This window comes from Pleurodeles waltl, chromosome 2_2, assembly GCF_031143425.1.
Source record: "Pleurodeles waltl isolate 20211129_DDA chromosome 2_2, aPleWal1.hap1.20221129, whole genome shotgun sequence".
In the NCBI taxonomy this organism is placed as follows: Eukaryota; Metazoa; Chordata; class Amphibia; order Caudata; family Salamandridae; genus Pleurodeles; species Pleurodeles waltl.
Genome location: NC_090439.1, coordinates 1,275,001 through 1,293,576, shown reverse-complemented (window position 1 = coordinate 1,293,576; position 18,576 = coordinate 1,275,001). Strand labels below are relative to the sequence as shown.

Sequence of the window (18,576 nt, the reverse complement as noted above, 5' to 3'; positions counted from 1 at the left end):
AGATGATTAAGAGTCATTTGATTTGCTGGCAGTATGCGAAATACTGTAGTGACAAGATTGAGTTGAAGTAGAAAAAGTTTAAAGAGAAGGCAATGGTGATGCAGATTAAGGCAGCCCAGGCAGGAGTGCAAGGACATTTTGTTAAACAGATGCCACAGCAGCAGGGAAATGTCCTGTTCCAGCCTCAGATGAGAGGTGGGGTCGTGGAGGCAATATGAATCGTGGTCAGATTTGAATAGTGTTGTGGTTCAGAATGATGTACAGGGAATGTAGAAACTATTGCCGTGTTACATTTGCGGAGCCGTGGGACACTGGAAGTGAGAGTGTCCGATGTTGGTACAACAGGGAGTCGTTCAGCAAGGTAACAATGTCAATACATTTCAAAATGTGAGAGGACCAAGAATTAGAGGTCTGTACTGCCATTTGATAAATTTTGTTTTGACCAATGACTTTGTGTTTCACCACTGCGCATATTAGTTGCTCAATGTTCACCAGTAGCACATGGTATGTTTTGTTCAGTTGAGCCGCCTATGGGCTTTGACATGGCATTAGCCATTACTTTCTGTATTCAGTTTAGCCGCCTATGGGCTTTGACATTGCATTAGTCATTACATTCTGTATTCTGCCTATTGGCTTTGACATGGCATTAGCCATTACATTCTGTATTCTGCCTATTGGCTTTGACATGCTGTATCCAGTTTAGCCGCCTATTGGCTTTGACATTGCATTCCTTTGACATTGCATTCCTATTGGCTTTGACATGATGTATTCAATTTAGCTGCCTATTGACTTTGACATGCTATTAGATATTCTGCCTATGGGCTTCATATATTACATTTTGTATTCAGCTTAACTGCCTATTGGCTTTGACATGATATTATACATTACACTTTGTATTCAGCTCCGCTGCCTATTGGCTTTGACATGATATTATACATTGCATTTTATATTCAGCTCAGCTGCCTATGGGCTTTGACATGATATTATACATTGCATTTTGTATTCAGCTCAGCTGCCTTTTGGCTTTGACATGACACTAGACATTGCATTTGATATTTAGGTTAGCTGCCTATTGCCGTTAACATGACATTGCATTTGATATTTAGGTTAGCTGCCTATTGCCTTTAACGTTGAGTTAGATCTTGCAGTTGAGAATCCAAGCTGTATTTTTCCAAGCTGTGTTTTTGCACCAGAGAACCAAGATGTTTTTCTCACAGTAGACTAGACATGATAAGAGAGAGTACATGGGTGTTGTTCTCTCTGCTTGAGCTTGGGAACAGGAGTAGTCTTGGAGACCTGGCCAGTCTCCAAAAGGCTTGCTCAGTTTCCCAGGTCTGAGAGGAGGGGGCACACCTTTGTAACGAATGTAACAGGCTGCAGAGAGTCAGATTCGAATCTGCCGGACCTCGTGCTGGAGCTTGGCGCAGGCTGCCAGCAATCCTGTGTGGGTAGATGAATCTCTCTTTCTCGCGGCTGACAGGGGTCATCAGCTTGCAGACCTTAGAAAGATGAAGCTGTGAATAGTTCCCACACGGTGAAGTATTTGTTTTGCTTTGCATTCAATATCTTATAAATATAACCTGCTGTGTATATTGCAAACTGATATATTTTGTTTGATTAACGCGGACTTGAAAGCTACTAATTCGTCATTCATAAATATTGTGGTTGGGGAAGAATTAACAACAATAAAAGTCTTCTTTGACCTCAGAAGTGCATTTCTGTTGTGTTATGTTAGTGCTTAGAAACTAGATAAGAGGAAAGCACTACAATTGGTACCAGGAGTCGTGGGGTCGGTCATTAAGAGGTGATTAAGAGGGTGTTGACGAGTTGGTAGATTTCTAAGTGCACACTTTAAAAGTGTAATTGGTTTTTTGTTGTTTGGAGAATTACAGAAATTGTTTTTTTTGGAGAATCACAATAGCACGGCAGACCATGTCTGAGAATTCATGTGTTGATAAACTGCCTGATGGTGCTACGAAAAACTGTGAATTGTTTTCTGTTTGGGGAATTACAGAAGAAAATGCATGTGTAGCTAAAATGACATATGTAGAAAAAGTGTCTTTTGGAAGTAATGATGACAGAAAGGTCTGGATACCTTTATCTGCTTACAGAGAAATGCAGGAGAAATGTAGGAAGTTGGAACATGAAAATAGGAATTTACGTGAGCAAATTAGCCCGACTGAAAGTTATAAAAAGGCTGTTTTTGAAGAATCTTTCTTGTCCCATTCCAGTAATGAGGGGGTTAAGACAGCTCGAGCTGCACTGAGTTTCCATGTGAGCCAGGGTTTTTGGCAGACAAAATGCATTCCTTAACTGATAACACAGACGAGAGAGACCAGAATGTGATTTACGAGTTACCGTTGAAAAATGCACAAGTAAAACGAAAGATTTTAGAGCAAGAGCCGACTTTCATTAGCTTGTTTGACTTTTGGAAAAAGAATAGCCCTCATTTGAGAGAAATCCTAACACTTTTGTATATGGTCACTGTGAAAAATTATATGCAGCTGCGCGCTTGTGATTTGGCAAATGAAATAATGCAGACTTTAGGTTTCTGCGCAGTGCAAGAAGGAAATACTTATGTACATGTAACTCAAGAACAAGGAAAGAAAATAGTGCCCCTAGCTAGAATCATACAATGGATCTGGTACTTGCAAGACAGGGCTAGAGTACCACAGGTAAAAGAGTTACCAATGAAGTTGTGTGCACCATTTGAATTCGTGTCTACTGAAGATAAAAAGCATGTTTGTTTTACTAATGATTCATTGACTGAAATGTTGTTTTCTGGCACAGGAGAAGGAATGGAGTTGTATAATGTGTGTCAGATTTTAAAGCAAGAGCTACGTGAGATGTGTCATTTTTACGCTGATTTTTGGTCCATTGCTAATGTTTTAGCACCTAACTGGTTCAATTACCTTGCAGATGTTAATGAGAAAAATTCAGAGAGAGAAGTGTACACCCAGAATTCTGCCTTAGTGGGGATGGCTAAGTGGGTGCCCCAGAAATGTGAACAGCTGAGAGAAAAAGCCACTTACAGGTGGGCAGAGATGAGAGAGATGCACATTCCCCTAGATTTGATAAAAACTGTGCAGCACGCACAAAAGCAATCTGTCATGCAAGCAGTCACAGAGCAGTTGGGGAGAGGAAAGTTGCCAGAACAGAAATGGCAAATTGATCAGGTTTTAGGGAGAGTGATTGCTGCAGATTACCAAGGAAAAATCGAAATTATGCTGATACCTAGAAAAGAATCTGATTCATTCATACAAATTGGAGACAGAATGGCCCAAATTGGCAAAAATGCAGTGAATGGAGGTTTGGTAAAGAAGGAGTCTGCCCCAGCCCTTCTGACAGTGCAAGAAAAGGGAAGCTCTGGTGAAGCAGATAAAAACCTCAGTGCTGGTGTGTGGGTTGAAGACCCAAGTGACCCTCCAGAACCTGCAGAAAATATAACAAAGGGCCTCAAAAACGTCCTGCTGATTATAAAACAGGGAAAGAAAGAGGAAGGGTGCAGTTTAAATGAAAAATGTTATTTGCAAGAAAAGTCATACTTGTTTCTTTTGCAGATCCTACCACGTTTCGCCACTGTCCCTGAGTGTGCTGTGTGGTCCCCCTTCCGGTGTGTGCGTGTGGGGTCGGGGAAGGGACCGAACCCCCAACCTGAACCTGGCTGAGTAAAGTGCCAGCACCATGGATCCATTTTGCGCAAACTGCGCCTTCAGTTCAAGTTCAACTTGTTTGATTGCATTCTTCCACTGGAACTAAGCTGTGATTTTTTTTTTTTCTTTCTTCCCTCTCATATGGAACTCTGACTTTTGCTTATCTTCCAGCAAACCTTTCAGGTGGACCGTGCACCTTTACATGAGCAGAACTCATGCCACATCAAATTGCTAACACTGTTGAATTAGAGACTCATTCAGAGAAAAAAAATTGCTCAGTCTTTTCTATGTAGATGTATCTGATGTGAAAGGTTATGAAATCAATGTGTTAATTCACTTCTATTGCTTTACAGGGATTGCTTTGATCATTCAAATCTGACTTACTGATAATGTTTTTTTTTCTGTGCTGATGTTTTTTTTGTTTTTGTTTGAAACAGGAGATATGTGAAACAAAAATTCATTGGTCAAAGGGCGGAATGTACTGCCATTTGATAAATTTTGTTTTGACCAATGACTTTGTGTTTCACCACTGCGCATATTAGTTGCTCAATGTTCACCAGTAGCACATGGTATGTTTTGTTCGGTTGAGCCGCCTATGGGCTTTGACATGGCATTAGCCATTACTTTCTGTATTCAGTTTAGCCGCCTATGGGCTTTGACATTGCATTAGTCATTACATTCTGTATTCTGCCTATTGGCTTTGACATGGCATTAGCCATTACATTCTGTATTCTGCCTACTGGCTTTGACATGCTGTATCCAGTCTAGCCGCCTATTGGCTTTGACATTGCATTCCTTTGACATTGCATTCCTATTGGCTTTGACATGATGTATTCAATTTAGCTGCCTATTGACTTTGACATGCTATTAGATATTCTGCCTATGGGCTTCATATATTACATTTTGTATTCAGCTTAACTGCCTATTGGCTTTGACATGATATTATACATTACACTTTGTATTCAGCTCCGCTGCCTATTGGCTTTGACATGATATTATACATTGCATTTTATATTCAGCTCAGCTGCCTATGGGCTTTGACATGATATTATACATTGCATTTTGTATTCAGCTCAGCTGCCTATTGGCTTTGACATGACACTAGACATTGCATTTGATATTTAGGTTAGCTGCCTATTGCCTTTAACATGACATTGCATTTGATATTTAGGTTAGCTGCCTATTGCCTTTAACGTGGAGTTAGATCTTGCAGTTGAGAATCCAAGCTGTATTTTTCCAAGCTGTGTTTTTGCACCAGAGAACCAAGATGTTTTTCTCACAGTAGACTAGACATGGTAAGAGAGAGTACATGGGTGTTGTTCTCTCTGCTTGAGCTTGGGAACAGGAGTAGTCTTGGAGACCTGGCCAGTCTCCAAAAGGCTTGCTCAGTTTCCCAGGTCTGAGAGGAGGGGGCACACCTTTGTAACGAATGTAACAGGCTGCAGAGAGTCAGATTCGAATCTGCCGGACCTCGTGCTGGAGCTTGGCGCAGGCTGCCAGCAATCCCGTGTGGGTAGATGAATCTCTCTTTCTCGCGGCTGACAGGGGTCATCAGCTTGCAGACCTTAGAAAGATGAAGCTGTGAATAGTTCCCACACGGTGAAGTATTTGTTTTGCTTTGCATTCAATATCTTATAAATATAACCTGCTGTGTATATTGCAAACTGATATATTTTGTTTGATTAACGCGGACTTGAAAGCTACTAATTCGTCATTCAAAAATATTGTGGTTGGGGAAGAATTAACAACAATAAAAGTCTTCTTTGACCTCAGAAGTGCATTTCTGTTGTGTTATGTTAGTGCTTAGAAACTAGATAAGAGGAAAGCACTACAAGGTCCAAATCCAAATTTACAGAATAATGTGAATCAAGTGCAAAATGTTCAGCCCATGCAACAGGTGCAAATGCCCTGTGCACAAGTGTCACAATTGCAGCAGCAGGTTTCCATGGCACCTTGACAGCAAATGCAGATACCTCAAGCCCCGATGGAGCAGCAACAGATGATGCTTTCTCAACAGGTCAGAGACAAGACAGAAGTAGTAACATGGTACACCAATCCCCGTTCCACAGCGAGAATGAAATAAATGGCGAATGGATGAGTGTTAGTTCCGATAGTGCCATGTGTGCTTGTGACTTCTCTAGAGGTAGATCAGAGAGGACCCTTTGTGAGGGAAAAGGTAATGGGTCACAGTCATTTCTGGTGGACACGGGAGCTAAAAGCTCTACAGTGAGAAGTGCAGAAGTTCCAAATCTGCCCCTTTCAGATCGAACGATTCAGGTTGTGAGGGTAGCGAATCAGTTTTTGACAAACCTGATTACAGATCCAGTGCAAGTTGAGATTGGCAATTTTCAAGGACTGCATAAGTTTGCAGTCTGTGATTCGAGTCCAGTATCCCTCCTGGGAAGGGACTTGCTGTGTAAGACAAGGTGTCTGATTACATGTTTAAATGATGGAATTGAGATCCAGACAAAGAGTGACGATGAGGAAGACCCAGCCCCAGAAACTGTGTGTAACTACAAATGAGGAGTACACCTTGATTTTTTGCCCCAATATTCACAGTGAGAGCGATTCATTCTGATTTGTAGGGAACAGTACAAGAGATCGTGTGGGCTTTTACAGGGAAAGAAGTGGGTTTGATCAAGGGAATGGAGCCGATTAAGGTTACCTTGAAGCAGAATGCAGTGTTCCCGCAGCTTCCACAGTATAACATGCACAAGATGGCCTGATGAAAGTGGCTCAGATAATTGAAGATTTTGTGAAGCAGGGAGTTTTGAAAGAGGTGCTGGGAAGCCCATGTAATTCACGAATAATGGGTTTGAAGAAGCCAGGTGGGAAGGTTCGAATTGTTTAGGATTTGAAAAAAATAAATTACATTGTGGTCAAGTGATGTCCCATAGTGTCCAACCTAGCTGTAATAATGTTCCAGATTCCATGTGATGCAGAGTAGTTCACAGTGGTTGATTTGTCACAAGCGTTCTTTTCTGTGCCCTTACATGAGGACAGTCAATTTCTCTTTTGTTTCAAATTCCTAGATCGAGTCTACTGCTGGTGTCGACTTCCTCGGGGGCGCACGGAGTCCCCTTCCTTGTTTAATCAGATCTTGAAAAAGAACTTGGAGTCATTAGAGTTGCCTTTTCAGTCGACTCTGGTACAGTACATTGATGACCTACTGATTGCATCCAAAACAAAGGATGAGTGTAAGTATGACTCAATGGCCCTGTTGAATCATTTGGGAAAGTATGGTTATGAAGTGTCACCACTGAAATTGCAGTGCTGTCAGAAGGTAGTGAGGTATTTGGGTCACCAAATTGAGAAAGGGGTGAGAAAAACTATCTTGAGAGAGGATCACAATGATACTGCAGATACGTCCTCAACCTCGCAGATAGATGTCAGGATGTTCCTGGGAATGGTAGGTTACTGTCGCCAATGGATTCCGAATTTTTCAGAAATTTCAAAACCATTACAGAAGTTGCTTCATAAGGATGTGACAGATCCCATAGGGTTAGGTCAGGATGAGATGAAAGCGTTCACTGAGTTGAGAGAGAGTTTTGTGCAGAGCTCCAGCGTTGGGTATGCCTGACTACACGAAACCTTTCACATTGTTTTGTCATGAATCACGCTCATGACAAAATGTGAAAGGTTTTGTTTCATTGTCTGTCTTGACTCAGGTCCATGGAGGTGCTTATCGCCCAGTAGCATATTTTTCTGCGACTTTGGACCCAGCTGCAGCAGCCTTACCAGGTTGTGTGCGTGCAGTTGGTCAGATTCTTTCACAGTGTGAAGGCGTGGTGATGGGATATCCTTTGACTGTAATGGTCCCTCACTTCATTGAAATTTTACTGACAAGTACGAAAACCCAATACTTGACTGGTGCTAGGTTGACTAGGTATGGGACGAGTATTTTGGGTGCACCAAATGTGACCCTGAAAAGATGCACAGTACTGAACCCGGCAACTTCACTTCCAAGTGATACTACTAAAATTGAGAAAGAGGAAGATGTTGAACATGATTGGCTCGAAGTAACAGATGTGCACAAAACCGAGACCCGACATTAGAGATACTCAATTGGAAGAAAATGACCAAATTGTTTTTGTTGATGGTTCTTGTCTGAGAGACAGTACAGGGGCATTGAGAGCAGGATATGCTGTATGCAAAAGTACAGGTACCTTAGAAGCTTTCTGGCTTTGAGGAGTGTATTCTGCCCATGTAGTGGAATTGGTCACTCTTACTAGGGCGTGCCATGTTTCTGCTTGATTGAGCGTCACCATCTACACAGATAGTCAATACGGATTCGGAATAGTTCATGATTTTGGTCAATTGTTGTCGCAGAGAGGTTTTCGGACCTCTACTGGATCGCCAGTGAGAACTGGTGAGAGAATGAAAGAGTTGTTATATGCAATTCAACTGCCTGAAGAAAATGCTGTGGTGAAATGCAGTGCACATCTAAAGTCACAGCACTACGTGTCCTTGGGAAATGGATATGCAGATCAAGTTGCAGGGCTTTGCGCATTGAACTGTATATCGTTCAAAGACAAGTGGGAATTGTTACCTGAAGAAGACACAACATTTATGAGTTTTGCATTAAAAGTAGTTGACACTTTAGAAGAGTTAAAATTGTTGCAGCGTAACGTTGACAAAGAGGAGAAACGTTCATGGAGCAAAACGAAATGTGTACAAAGACAGGATGAGGTGTGGGTTTCAGAAGAGGGTTAGTTGGTTTTACCAAATAGTACATTGTCTCAGATGGCAAGGCACTATCATGGTCAGGCACACATTGGGAGAGATGCCATGGTTCGTTTGTTCAAAATTGATTGATTTAACCCCAGGTTTAGACAAGCAGCTGAAGCAGTTGCCATCAATATGTCATTTGTCCGCAATTAAATGAGGGGAAAGGGACAGTGGTTAATTTGAGCCACAACGGAAGTGCATGAGGTCCATTCAGCAGAATGCAATTGGATTTCATTGAGATGCCTGTGTGGAGGATTGAGATACGTGTTGGTGCTTGTGTATGTCTTTAGTCATTGGAATGAAGCGTACCCTACAAGGAGAAATGATAGCCTCACAGTAGTGAAGCTGTTGCTTAGGGAACTGATACCGCGCTTCCGATTTCTGATCTCTTTAGAATCAGATAGGGGAACGCACTTCAATAAAGTGGTGAATAAACTATTATGTGCCGCATTGAACATTGAGCAAAAGTTGTATTGTAGTTACCAGCCTGAAGCATCATGACTAATGGAACAGATGAATGGTACCTTGAAGTCAAGAATTGCAAAAATGTGTGCAGCTATGAATCTGAAATGGCCCGATGCATTGCCTTTTGTGTTGATGTCAATGAGAAACACACCGGACAGGAAGACAGGCTTGTCGCCCCATGAGATCCTCATGGGCAGAGCAATGAGGTTGCCAGCTGTTCCAGCAAATGCACTTATTAACATTACAGATGATATGGTGTTGGATTACTGCAAGGGTCTGGCTGATGTAGTCCGCTCTCTTTCTCAGCAGGTTGAGGCCACCACACTGCCACCGATCCATGATCCAGGACACAACCTGAGGGCTGGTGAATGGGCTGTTGTCCGGAAGCATGTGCGCAAAGATGTGTTTGGAGCCTCGTTGGAAGGGACCTCATCAAGTGACCCTAACGATTACGACAGCTGTGAAGTGTGCTGGGATCCCGAATTGGATTCACACGAGTCACACGAAGAAAGTGGCATCTCCACTGGATCGTGAAGAAGCGTTGTTGAGAGTACCAACAACCTATCTCAACTGAACCAGCAGGAGAGCCTAGTACTGAGGGGGTTCTTCCAGAAGCAGACAATTCTGAGAGACAAACAGAGCAATTGCCAGATCCAGAAGGGGAAAGAGTTGAGGTGGATCAAAGTCAAAGTGATCTGACTCCATCTGAACTGGTTGCAGATCCGGCAAGAGAAAACCCCACAGATAAAGAAGAGGATTCAAGTTCAGTCTTGAAGAGAATATTGACAGAAGGTACACGAAAAAGAGATAAATGGCCGAATTCGCAAGTGCAGAAAAGGAAAGAGGTGATAGCTAAACCAACAATAGAGGAAGAAGTAGACACTGCGAGAAAGGAAGAATTGAGTGAAGGAGAGTTGGATGGTGATCGAAAGTTGAAAAGAAAGAATAGCAAGTCGAAGATACACAGGTCCTGAATGGGCGTATGAAACTACAAACGAATGGCAGCAAGAGTTTATGTCTTTTTGTTTTGATAGGGAAGCTCAGAGTCAATATTTTGAGGTGCCTTGAAGAAGATCGATGAACTGAGCTGTTCTGAGAAATATTTTTTGAAAAAGAGACTGTTGAAAGTAAACCAGAAAAGACTTTGATAACCTGATTTGACTTTTGAAACCTGATTTTTGACAAGCTGCTAACTGATTGTGACAAGGGTTCCTGGAAGCGGATCTGAGCTGCTGAAAGAAGAATTGTCTATTTTTGATGCAAGTTTTCTAAGTTACTTCTGCTTTCTGATTCTTTACAGGTCATGGCTGACATAGGAAAGCAAATTAGGGCTGCTAGGCGCTGTAAATATATGAGAATTGGTTTGGCAATTATGTGTGGGATTTTGTTTATAGTATTGATTGTGGGAATGTCTGTTCTTGATGCGAAAGGAGCCAACCATGCTTCTGCTTTTGAGACTACTACACTAATTTTTGAAAGGTTTAATTTAGATGAGAAATATTTGCACAACTATACTAATGCTTAAGGAGAACTTTCTTCTAATATTTTCTATTGCTTATTGAGTGAGTATGTTGAGATGGATGGAAAGGAGTGTGTACGCAGATTCCTTCATCAGTCGAGGAAGGAGTCACTTATCAAAGTCTTCCACTAACAGAAGAAATAAGTTGTAGTTTGTTAATAACAAGGTTCTATAACCAGGAGTACATTTCAGAATTTCTACTCTAATCATGACCTCTGGTTTTCATTTGTTCCCATTATTAGGCATTTGAGTAGAGTAGCTAAGGATAATGATATAGTATTAGTCAGAGGATTCTTTGAACCAACACTAACGTTTGGCACAGCATATGCCCCCAAGAGAAATGCTTCTTAAATCATACTGATGATAGGAGGAAAGCATTGAAGGAGAAATTAAAAAAGGCTTAGAGAAAAGGACTTACGAGAATGATTATGCTTACACTGCAATAAAAACGCAAGAGAAATTAGCTTTAGATGCATTACACATAGGGGAGCTTTATATATATAGGCCAAAATCGCACACTGACACTATTTGTGGGTACGAGTGAACGTAGGCATGTGCTTTTGTTTAAGAGTAAATTGACATTTATGTTGAATAGGCAGGACACTGTGATTCCAGGGATATATTATATTTGTGGACTTAATGCTTATTACCATCTTCCAAGAGGATGGTATGGCACATGTTATTTGGGGATAGTTTTCCCAAAGATTTACCAGATGAAGGATTTGAAAACATTTCCGAAAATGACAGAATTATATCATAAGAGACAGAGCAGGGAGTCCTCTTCTGTGATAGTGGGAGATATATTTGGTATGGTGATTCCTTCAGTGCGAGTCATCTTGAATTTGATCAACATTGAAAAGTTGTCTACTACTGTGGATAACATGCTGACACATTTTTCAGGGGCTGTACTCCTGATGGATACTGAATTGGCTGCGGCTAGAGGTATTGACTATTTAAATCGTCTTGCTTTAGACATTCCTTTAGCGAATGATTGCGGAGTCTGTAAAATTATGTACTCTAGGCAATGCTGTTCTTACATACCTAACAATAGTAAAGAGATAAAAGGCTTACTAATCTGACTAACGCAAGTAGTGATTTGAAGGAGTTGAGAGAACCAGGTTTTTGGGAAAAGATTGATAAAGGGTTTGCTTCAGTGGGAAATTGGCTTAGTAGTATTTGGAACGGGTGCTATTGAAAATTATACAGGGAATATTAATTGTTATAGGTTGTCTGTTGGGAATATGGGGATTGTGCAAATTATGTATAAGAATGAAATTGAAAAGATCTAAAAAGAATCAGAGGAGGGAAGAAAATAAAAAGGGAAAGAATTTATAGGGAAAATTCAAGGAGAAGACAAAATGTCGAAGAGATTTGTGGGTGGTAAATGTGGTCAGAAGAGGGATTGCTGAAGTAGATGTTGTAATTAGAAATTGAGTGTTTACATATTTTTAATAATGACTTATGCAGAAAAATGAACACAGAAAAATAATGTGCACATTTGAAATTGTGACCTCGAAGAATGACCACTGGTGTTCACAAAATGTACTAATTGATGATTAATACTTATGAAATATTGAAAATGTATTATATTAATGTAGTAATATGTCATATTAAGGGTTCTGAAGTATGTTTTAGCTTATTCATTGTAGGCCTTAACTTAGCGAGTGTCTTGGCCTAGTTTGCCAGGTCTCATACAGAAGCTGTATTTCTTAGCGTTTAATAAAAAAAATGCTGACAGAGTGAACTAACTGAAATGTTCATTTTCTTGTTAAAATGCTTAGCAAAAGCTTTCATGAGAACCGACTAACAGGAGACAGTGTCTTTTAAATGTATCAGGACGTGTGTAATGTGTGCGAGAGGTTCTTTCCTGGGACGCGAACATTGAAGATACTGCATGGAGAAGATGCAACAAATTCGATACCTGACGAGCCGGATGACGAGAACATCGTAAAGCAGACCAATCAACGACGTGTGAAGTGTGAAATATTAGAATTCATAGATTTGGTATAAGAAGATTATTGGACAGAGTAATAACGTACGAATAATTAACCAATTGGAAATCAGGGGATAGTTTGGGTGACTTTGATATAACAACGTGACAGGGAAAAGATCTCAGACCTTATTCCGATTTGTGATGCGATATGTGTGAGAAGAGATTTGAGATTCAGTCATGGGGCTCATACTCTCCGACTGAGAGCCTGATGGGTTGCTGATTGATTGATGACCTGAGGACAAAGACTGACTCTGCTTGCTGACTCATACCGTGGCTAGGTAGATATGACAATGTGACTGAATTGCATGGTTATGCCTTTTCTTTCTAGGTACCAACTGCGCTGTCTTAACAGTTTTCCTTAGGTAGACGTTTTCTAAATTTGTGTTCTAAATTGTTCTGCGTGAAGCCCCATATGCTGATGCTAATCTGGGTTAATTGAGGCTATTCACATGACGACTGACAATTTGCAGAGATAAAAGGTTGACAAATTATTTTGCTGAACTCTATGGACCATGCAGTACTATTGAAATTGGTTTTACTAATGATTTGTGCTGATGCTTTAGAATGCATTGTGAATCAAGCTTGTAGGAAAGTAGCCTCTTTCTAGCATGGTTACCCCCACTTTTGGCCTGTTTGTGAGTGTGTGTCAGTGTGTTTTTACTGTGTCACTGGGATCCTGCTAGCCAGGACCCCAGTGCTCATAGATAAAAACCTATATGTCACTGTGTTTTGCCTGTCTCACTGGGATCCTGCTAGCCAGGACCCCAGTCCTCATAGTTTGTGCCCTAATGTGTATGCCTGTGTAGTGCCTAACTGTGTCACTGAGGCTCTGCTAACCAGAACCTCAGTGCTTATGCTCTCTGCTTTTAAATTTGTCACTGTAGGCCAGTGACTTCATTTACTAATTAATATTGGCATACTGGACCCCCTTTATAAGTCCCTAGTATATGGTACCTAGGTACCCAGGGGATTGAGGTTCCAGGAGATCTATATGGGCTGCAGCATTCCTTTTGCCACCCATAGGGAGCACAGACAAACCCTTGCACAGGCCTGCCATTGCAGCCTGCATGAAATACTGCACACACTATTTCACAGCCATTTTCACTGCACTTAAGTAAGTTATGTCACCTATATGTCTAACCTTCATTTGCTGAAGGTTAGGTGCAAAGTTACTAAGTGTGAGGGCACCCTTGCACTAGCAAAGGTGACCCCACATAGTTCAGGGCCATTTCCCTGGACTTTGTGAGTGCGGGGACGCCATTAAACGTGTGCACTACATATAGGTGAACACCTATATGTAGCTTCACAATGATAACTCCCAATATGGCCATGTAACATGTCTAAGATCATGGAATTGTCCCCCGATTCCAAATCTGGGATGGGAGCCAGTTCCATGCATCCGGTGGGCTCCACCATGGACCCAAAGTACTGCCAAACCAGCTCTCTGAGGCTTGCACTGCAGCTACAGATGCTGCCACCTCACTGACAGGGTTCTGCCCCATCCTGGGGTCTGGGCAGCCCAGTCCCCGGAAGGCAGAACAACGCATTTCCTCTGAGAGAAGGGTGTTACACCCTCTCCCTTTGGAAACAGGTGTTACAGGCTGGGGAGGGGTAGGCTTCCCCAGCCTCTGGAAATGCTTTCAAGGGCACGGATGTTGCCCTTGTTGCATAAACCAGTCTACACCAGTTCAGGGACCCCTTCTCCCCTGCTCTGGCAGGAAACTGGACACAGGAAAAGGGAGTGACCACTCGCCTGTCCATCACCACCCCATGGATGGTGCCCAGAGCTCCTCCAGTGTGTCCCAAACTTCAGCCATCTTGCTTTGCAAGGTGTGGGGCACTATGGAGGGCTCTGAGCGGCCAGTGCCAGCAGGTGATGTCAGAGACCCCTCCTGATAGGTCCATACCTGATACAGTAGCCAATCCCCTTCTCAGTGCTATTTAGGGTCTCTCCTGTGGGTTCTCTTCAGATTCTGCTTGCAAGTTTCCTTCAGGAATCCTCTGCAACAACTTGACTATTCTGACCTCAGATCAACCGCAGCCTACTCCAAGAAACGCTGTTACTGCAACAAAGTGTCTACAAGAGACACCTTTCTTCAGCAACCTCAGCTCCAAGTCAGCAACTGCAACAGTGTCCAAGGTGTGCACACACTGCTCCAAGCATGCACCTTCCAAGATGACGACCAGTACCCTGGGACTCCTCTCACAATGTCAGACGTGCTCCTAAGGACACAGAAGGTAGACATTCTCAACATAGACTGTCCTGAGGTCCTGCTGACACAATTTGGAGGAGTTAAGACCTTGCCTTCCCTGAGAACAACGGTACCCCTATGTACAGTCTTCTTCACCTCCTGAGGCCTCTGTGCACTCTCTGCAAAATTCCTTCATGCACAGCCTGGCCCAGGTCCCCGGCACTCCACCATGCAACGCTGAACTCACTGAGTTGTTCTCTGGTGGCGTGGGACATTCTTTTGTTGTGCTACATCATCCGCATTTTGCACCTCCTTTGAACCTAGATCCTGCAGCTTTTGAGGGTGCTGGGTGGCATCCTGAGGGCTCTCTAGAGTGCGGAGAGACGCTCCTACTCCTCACACAGAGGAGAGGCCCCCAGGTCCCTCCTGGGTCCATCCAGCACCATTTTGACAAAGAACTCACTTTTGTTGGAGCAAAGGCTTGTTGGCGCCTTCCAACACGAAATTTCATCTGCAACGATCTTCACACCGTGGGACATCTTTTGCATCATGCAGGAACCTGCTTGCATCTTCCTAGGGTGAATTTCTGCAGTCTTTGACTAACCAGGGACTCCTCTTTTGCACCCTCTACTGGGTTGGCAGGGGCTCCTGTCCTTCCTGGAACTTCTTTCAAATACTGGACTTGGTCCCCTTTGTTTGCAGGTCCTCAGGTCCAATAATCCAGCATTTGTCCTTCGCAGACTTGGTTGGCTGCTGCAAAATCCCCAAAACAAGGTGTTGTGTGTCCTAAGGAATCTTGCAGTAGTTTACTCCTGCTTTTCTGGGCTCTGGGGTGGGGTAACTTACTTACCTTTACTGTATTCTTACTCTCCCAGCGATTCTGCACAAACTACACTTGTCTAGGGGGAAATCGTGATTCACATTCCACTTTTTTAGTATATGGTTTGTGTTGCCCCTAGATCTATTTTCTCCCATTGCATTCTATAGGATTTCCTACTGTTTGCATTGTTCTATGGCTATTTACTTGTAGATTTTTGGTGTCTAGTGTATATATTGTGTATAATACTTACCTCCAGAAGGAATATTGGGCCATATGTACGAACACATTTTCCCATAGACATAGAATGGGTAAAACCCTTTTCTACATCTGGCCCATTGTCTCTAAGATATTTTTGGTACTGTGTCACCCAAATCAATACCTTTAGTTTTGGTTAACACTGAAGATTGTTTTCACTTGTGTATAAGTACTGTGTAACTGTAAGTGGTATTGCATGAGCTTTGCATGTCTCCTAGTTCAGCCTAAGCTGCTCTGCTATAGCTACCTCTATCAGCCTAAGCTGCTAGAACACTACTACATTCACTAACAAGGGATACCTGGACCTGGTGTAAGAACCCAAGGTACCCACTACAAACCAGGCCAGCCTCCTACAAAGCTTTCATTAGATCATGTTTCTTGCGTCTTTTTGGATAACCAATATTATTAATTGCATTTGATTTGACTTGGAGATTAATCTACATGACTTTAGCATTATTAAAATAAGGGAGATAAACTTACTAAACTTTTACCAAAGGTGTGGCTATTCATGGCTGAAAAGTCATGGTGTGTGAAATATACTGACTCCTTGATTATTGAATAGGCTAATGATGATTGATTGTGTATTGGTTATTGTTTCTGTTCTGGAGCTATGGTAAGAACATCCTGAATGAGTCAAAAGGTTCATCGACCTATATGCGTCCCCTTGTAAGTTTACTTATTAATGTCCACGCGCTAACAGACCTGAAAGAAAAAATCAGGGGTATAGAGAAACAGATATCATGCAGTTTTATCTATAGTGGCACAATACCCATGTCATTAGGTGGCAGGGACCTGTACCAACAACTCCTTCGTCCGAATTGTCAATAAAATATCCATTTACTTGGGCTGTGATATCTTGTGGGTTTCTCGTTCGTCTTACATCGACTCCAAGATCTCCGACATCCTCTGTTATAATGTGCACCCCATGTATCGTTGAGGTCAAAGGCGAGATCTATACTATCACTACTTGCTGTTGTTCTTTTGACATGACAGAAGTCAGCATTTTCATTAATTACGTGAAATAGTATACTCAACAGTCTTGTACCCCTTCGTATTTGTTTTTGCTTACGTTCAAGCTGTTTGTAAACAATGTTACTTACCCCCTTAGATTTCATCAAGTCACGTATTGTAATATATCAAGCATCGCCTCTGAGTCTAGCTAGCGCAATAAGAATCACATGCATGACATCTCCAGTAAGTAGTCAGGTCTCTTGCAGAGCAGGAATAAATTTATATCGTGGGCGGTCACCAATTTACCATTTGGAGGTTTTAGTTAAAATAATCGTTTGCTTTTGCTTAGAGAATAGGTAAATAGCACTGGCACCTTCTACTCATGTTGCAATTTCCGCTTTCACTGTGCATTATCGGTAAATTCATATATTGTGTTTAAACTGTACAACAAAACACATTAAAAAGAAAAAAAGGCTTGGACTTTACCCCGCATTCTCCAAGTGTTTCTCAGAGCTTGATTTCCTTCTCTTGATTCTTTCATGCTTGCCGTTCTACCAAAAAAGTAAACACTTCTAGTTACACAAGTGCTGAACAGGAGATCCCACATTATCATGCATAGAAGTTTGGTAGCTGCCCTCTTACCGCCATCGCAAACCTAATATTGCCGAAAGTAAACGAAAAGGTATTCATAACAACTAATCACTATCGGAGACAAATGTGAAAGACACATACATTAAATATTAACTTTCAATAAATATCAGTCTTTTCGTGTGGAACAGTCCCAATGCATGAAAATGCAACATCTCTGAAACTGACTAATTGTACTAGATATATGGAAGGCACTCGCAGTTTGTTATTGGGTGTTTGGTTTTGGGGGGAGGGGAGGTAAATTCATGGTAATCTCCCAGTAATTCATAGCACAATTTTCGAATAAATGTGTGAAAAAGTAATGTCTGAAAGGACAGCCATGAAACATTCTAATACTTTGACGTGTCCAGAGCAAGCTTGACTTCTTAGAGGTCGCATGAATCCACCCTACTCGAGAAAATGGTGGCAAAATGGAGCATTCAGCAGAATTTCCCTAAAAGTTTCTAACATGTGATAATATAGGCAATTAAGTAAACTCAATTTCACAGAGCCTATCATTTTAATAACAGTTATTGTCTTCTAAATTTCACTTCCTTTGTTTTTCCATTGTGCTCCTTCCAAGTAGATTCTTAGATACATTCTATGACCTAGCACCTCCTTGCAAGGTGTAGGGTTGGGAAATAAAATACACTGACCTCAAGGAATGAACAGCATAGCTAGCAATATTTTGAAAACCTGTGAGTAGAAATGTTGCATAGATCACAAAAACATTACAGGTTTAAACACGTTTCATCAATCCTTCGGGCTCATGCACCAGACTTCAGTAGTGATTATCACACAAATACCAGCTTTAAAAGTAGTCTGAAAAATCTCGTTCCCACACTTCTGCTTGAATGTTTATGAAAAATAGATACATTTAGCTACAATTTTGTAGTGGTCCCCAGTGTTATCTTCCTCTGTTTTCAACAGCTATGCAAGTGCAGAAGAGTTGTGGGGAAGCCATATATACCGTGAAAAATATCTATATTTAAATTACCCACTGGCGACTGCCAGTAGGTATTTATAGGTAGGTCCTAGTTTCCATAGACAAAGTGCTTTTTTTGTCAATACCTTTGGCTCCCTCTGATGAATCTTCATGAATTTTTCAAAGCTAGTCCGCACCCAAGTTCAGCTGCTGTGTGGAAAGTTTCAGGAGGATTTGTCAACTGGGGGCAGAAAAAAAGGAGGGGGGTGCCCAAAACATGTTTTCTCCATTCAACTTCCCATAAGCATTTCAGCCACGCCTACAGCCCAAACTGCTGAACAGAATTACACTATAATTGGCAGAAAGCTAGCTCTTGGTCCAGAAAGAACCCTTTTTGTGATTTGGTGTACATCCTTTCAGTAGTTTGATTTATTAAATTTGTATATCT

At 41.8% G+C, this 18,576-nt stretch overlaps 1 protein-coding gene across 1 annotated transcript in view; it reads right to left on the bottom strand.

Annotated features, from left to right (window-relative positions):
* Positions 1 to 18,576, bottom strand: part of LOC138283088 (synaptonemal complex protein 2-like) — a 413,718-nt gene that overhangs the window by 193,070 nt on the left and 202,072 nt on the right. Inside the window, exon 9 of the mRNA XM_069221232.1 lies at positions 17,063 to 17,127. Coding sequence (XP_069077333.1) covers positions 17,063 to 17,127 — 65 coding nt within the window. The remainder of the gene's footprint in view (positions 1 to 17,062; positions 17,128 to 18,576) is intronic.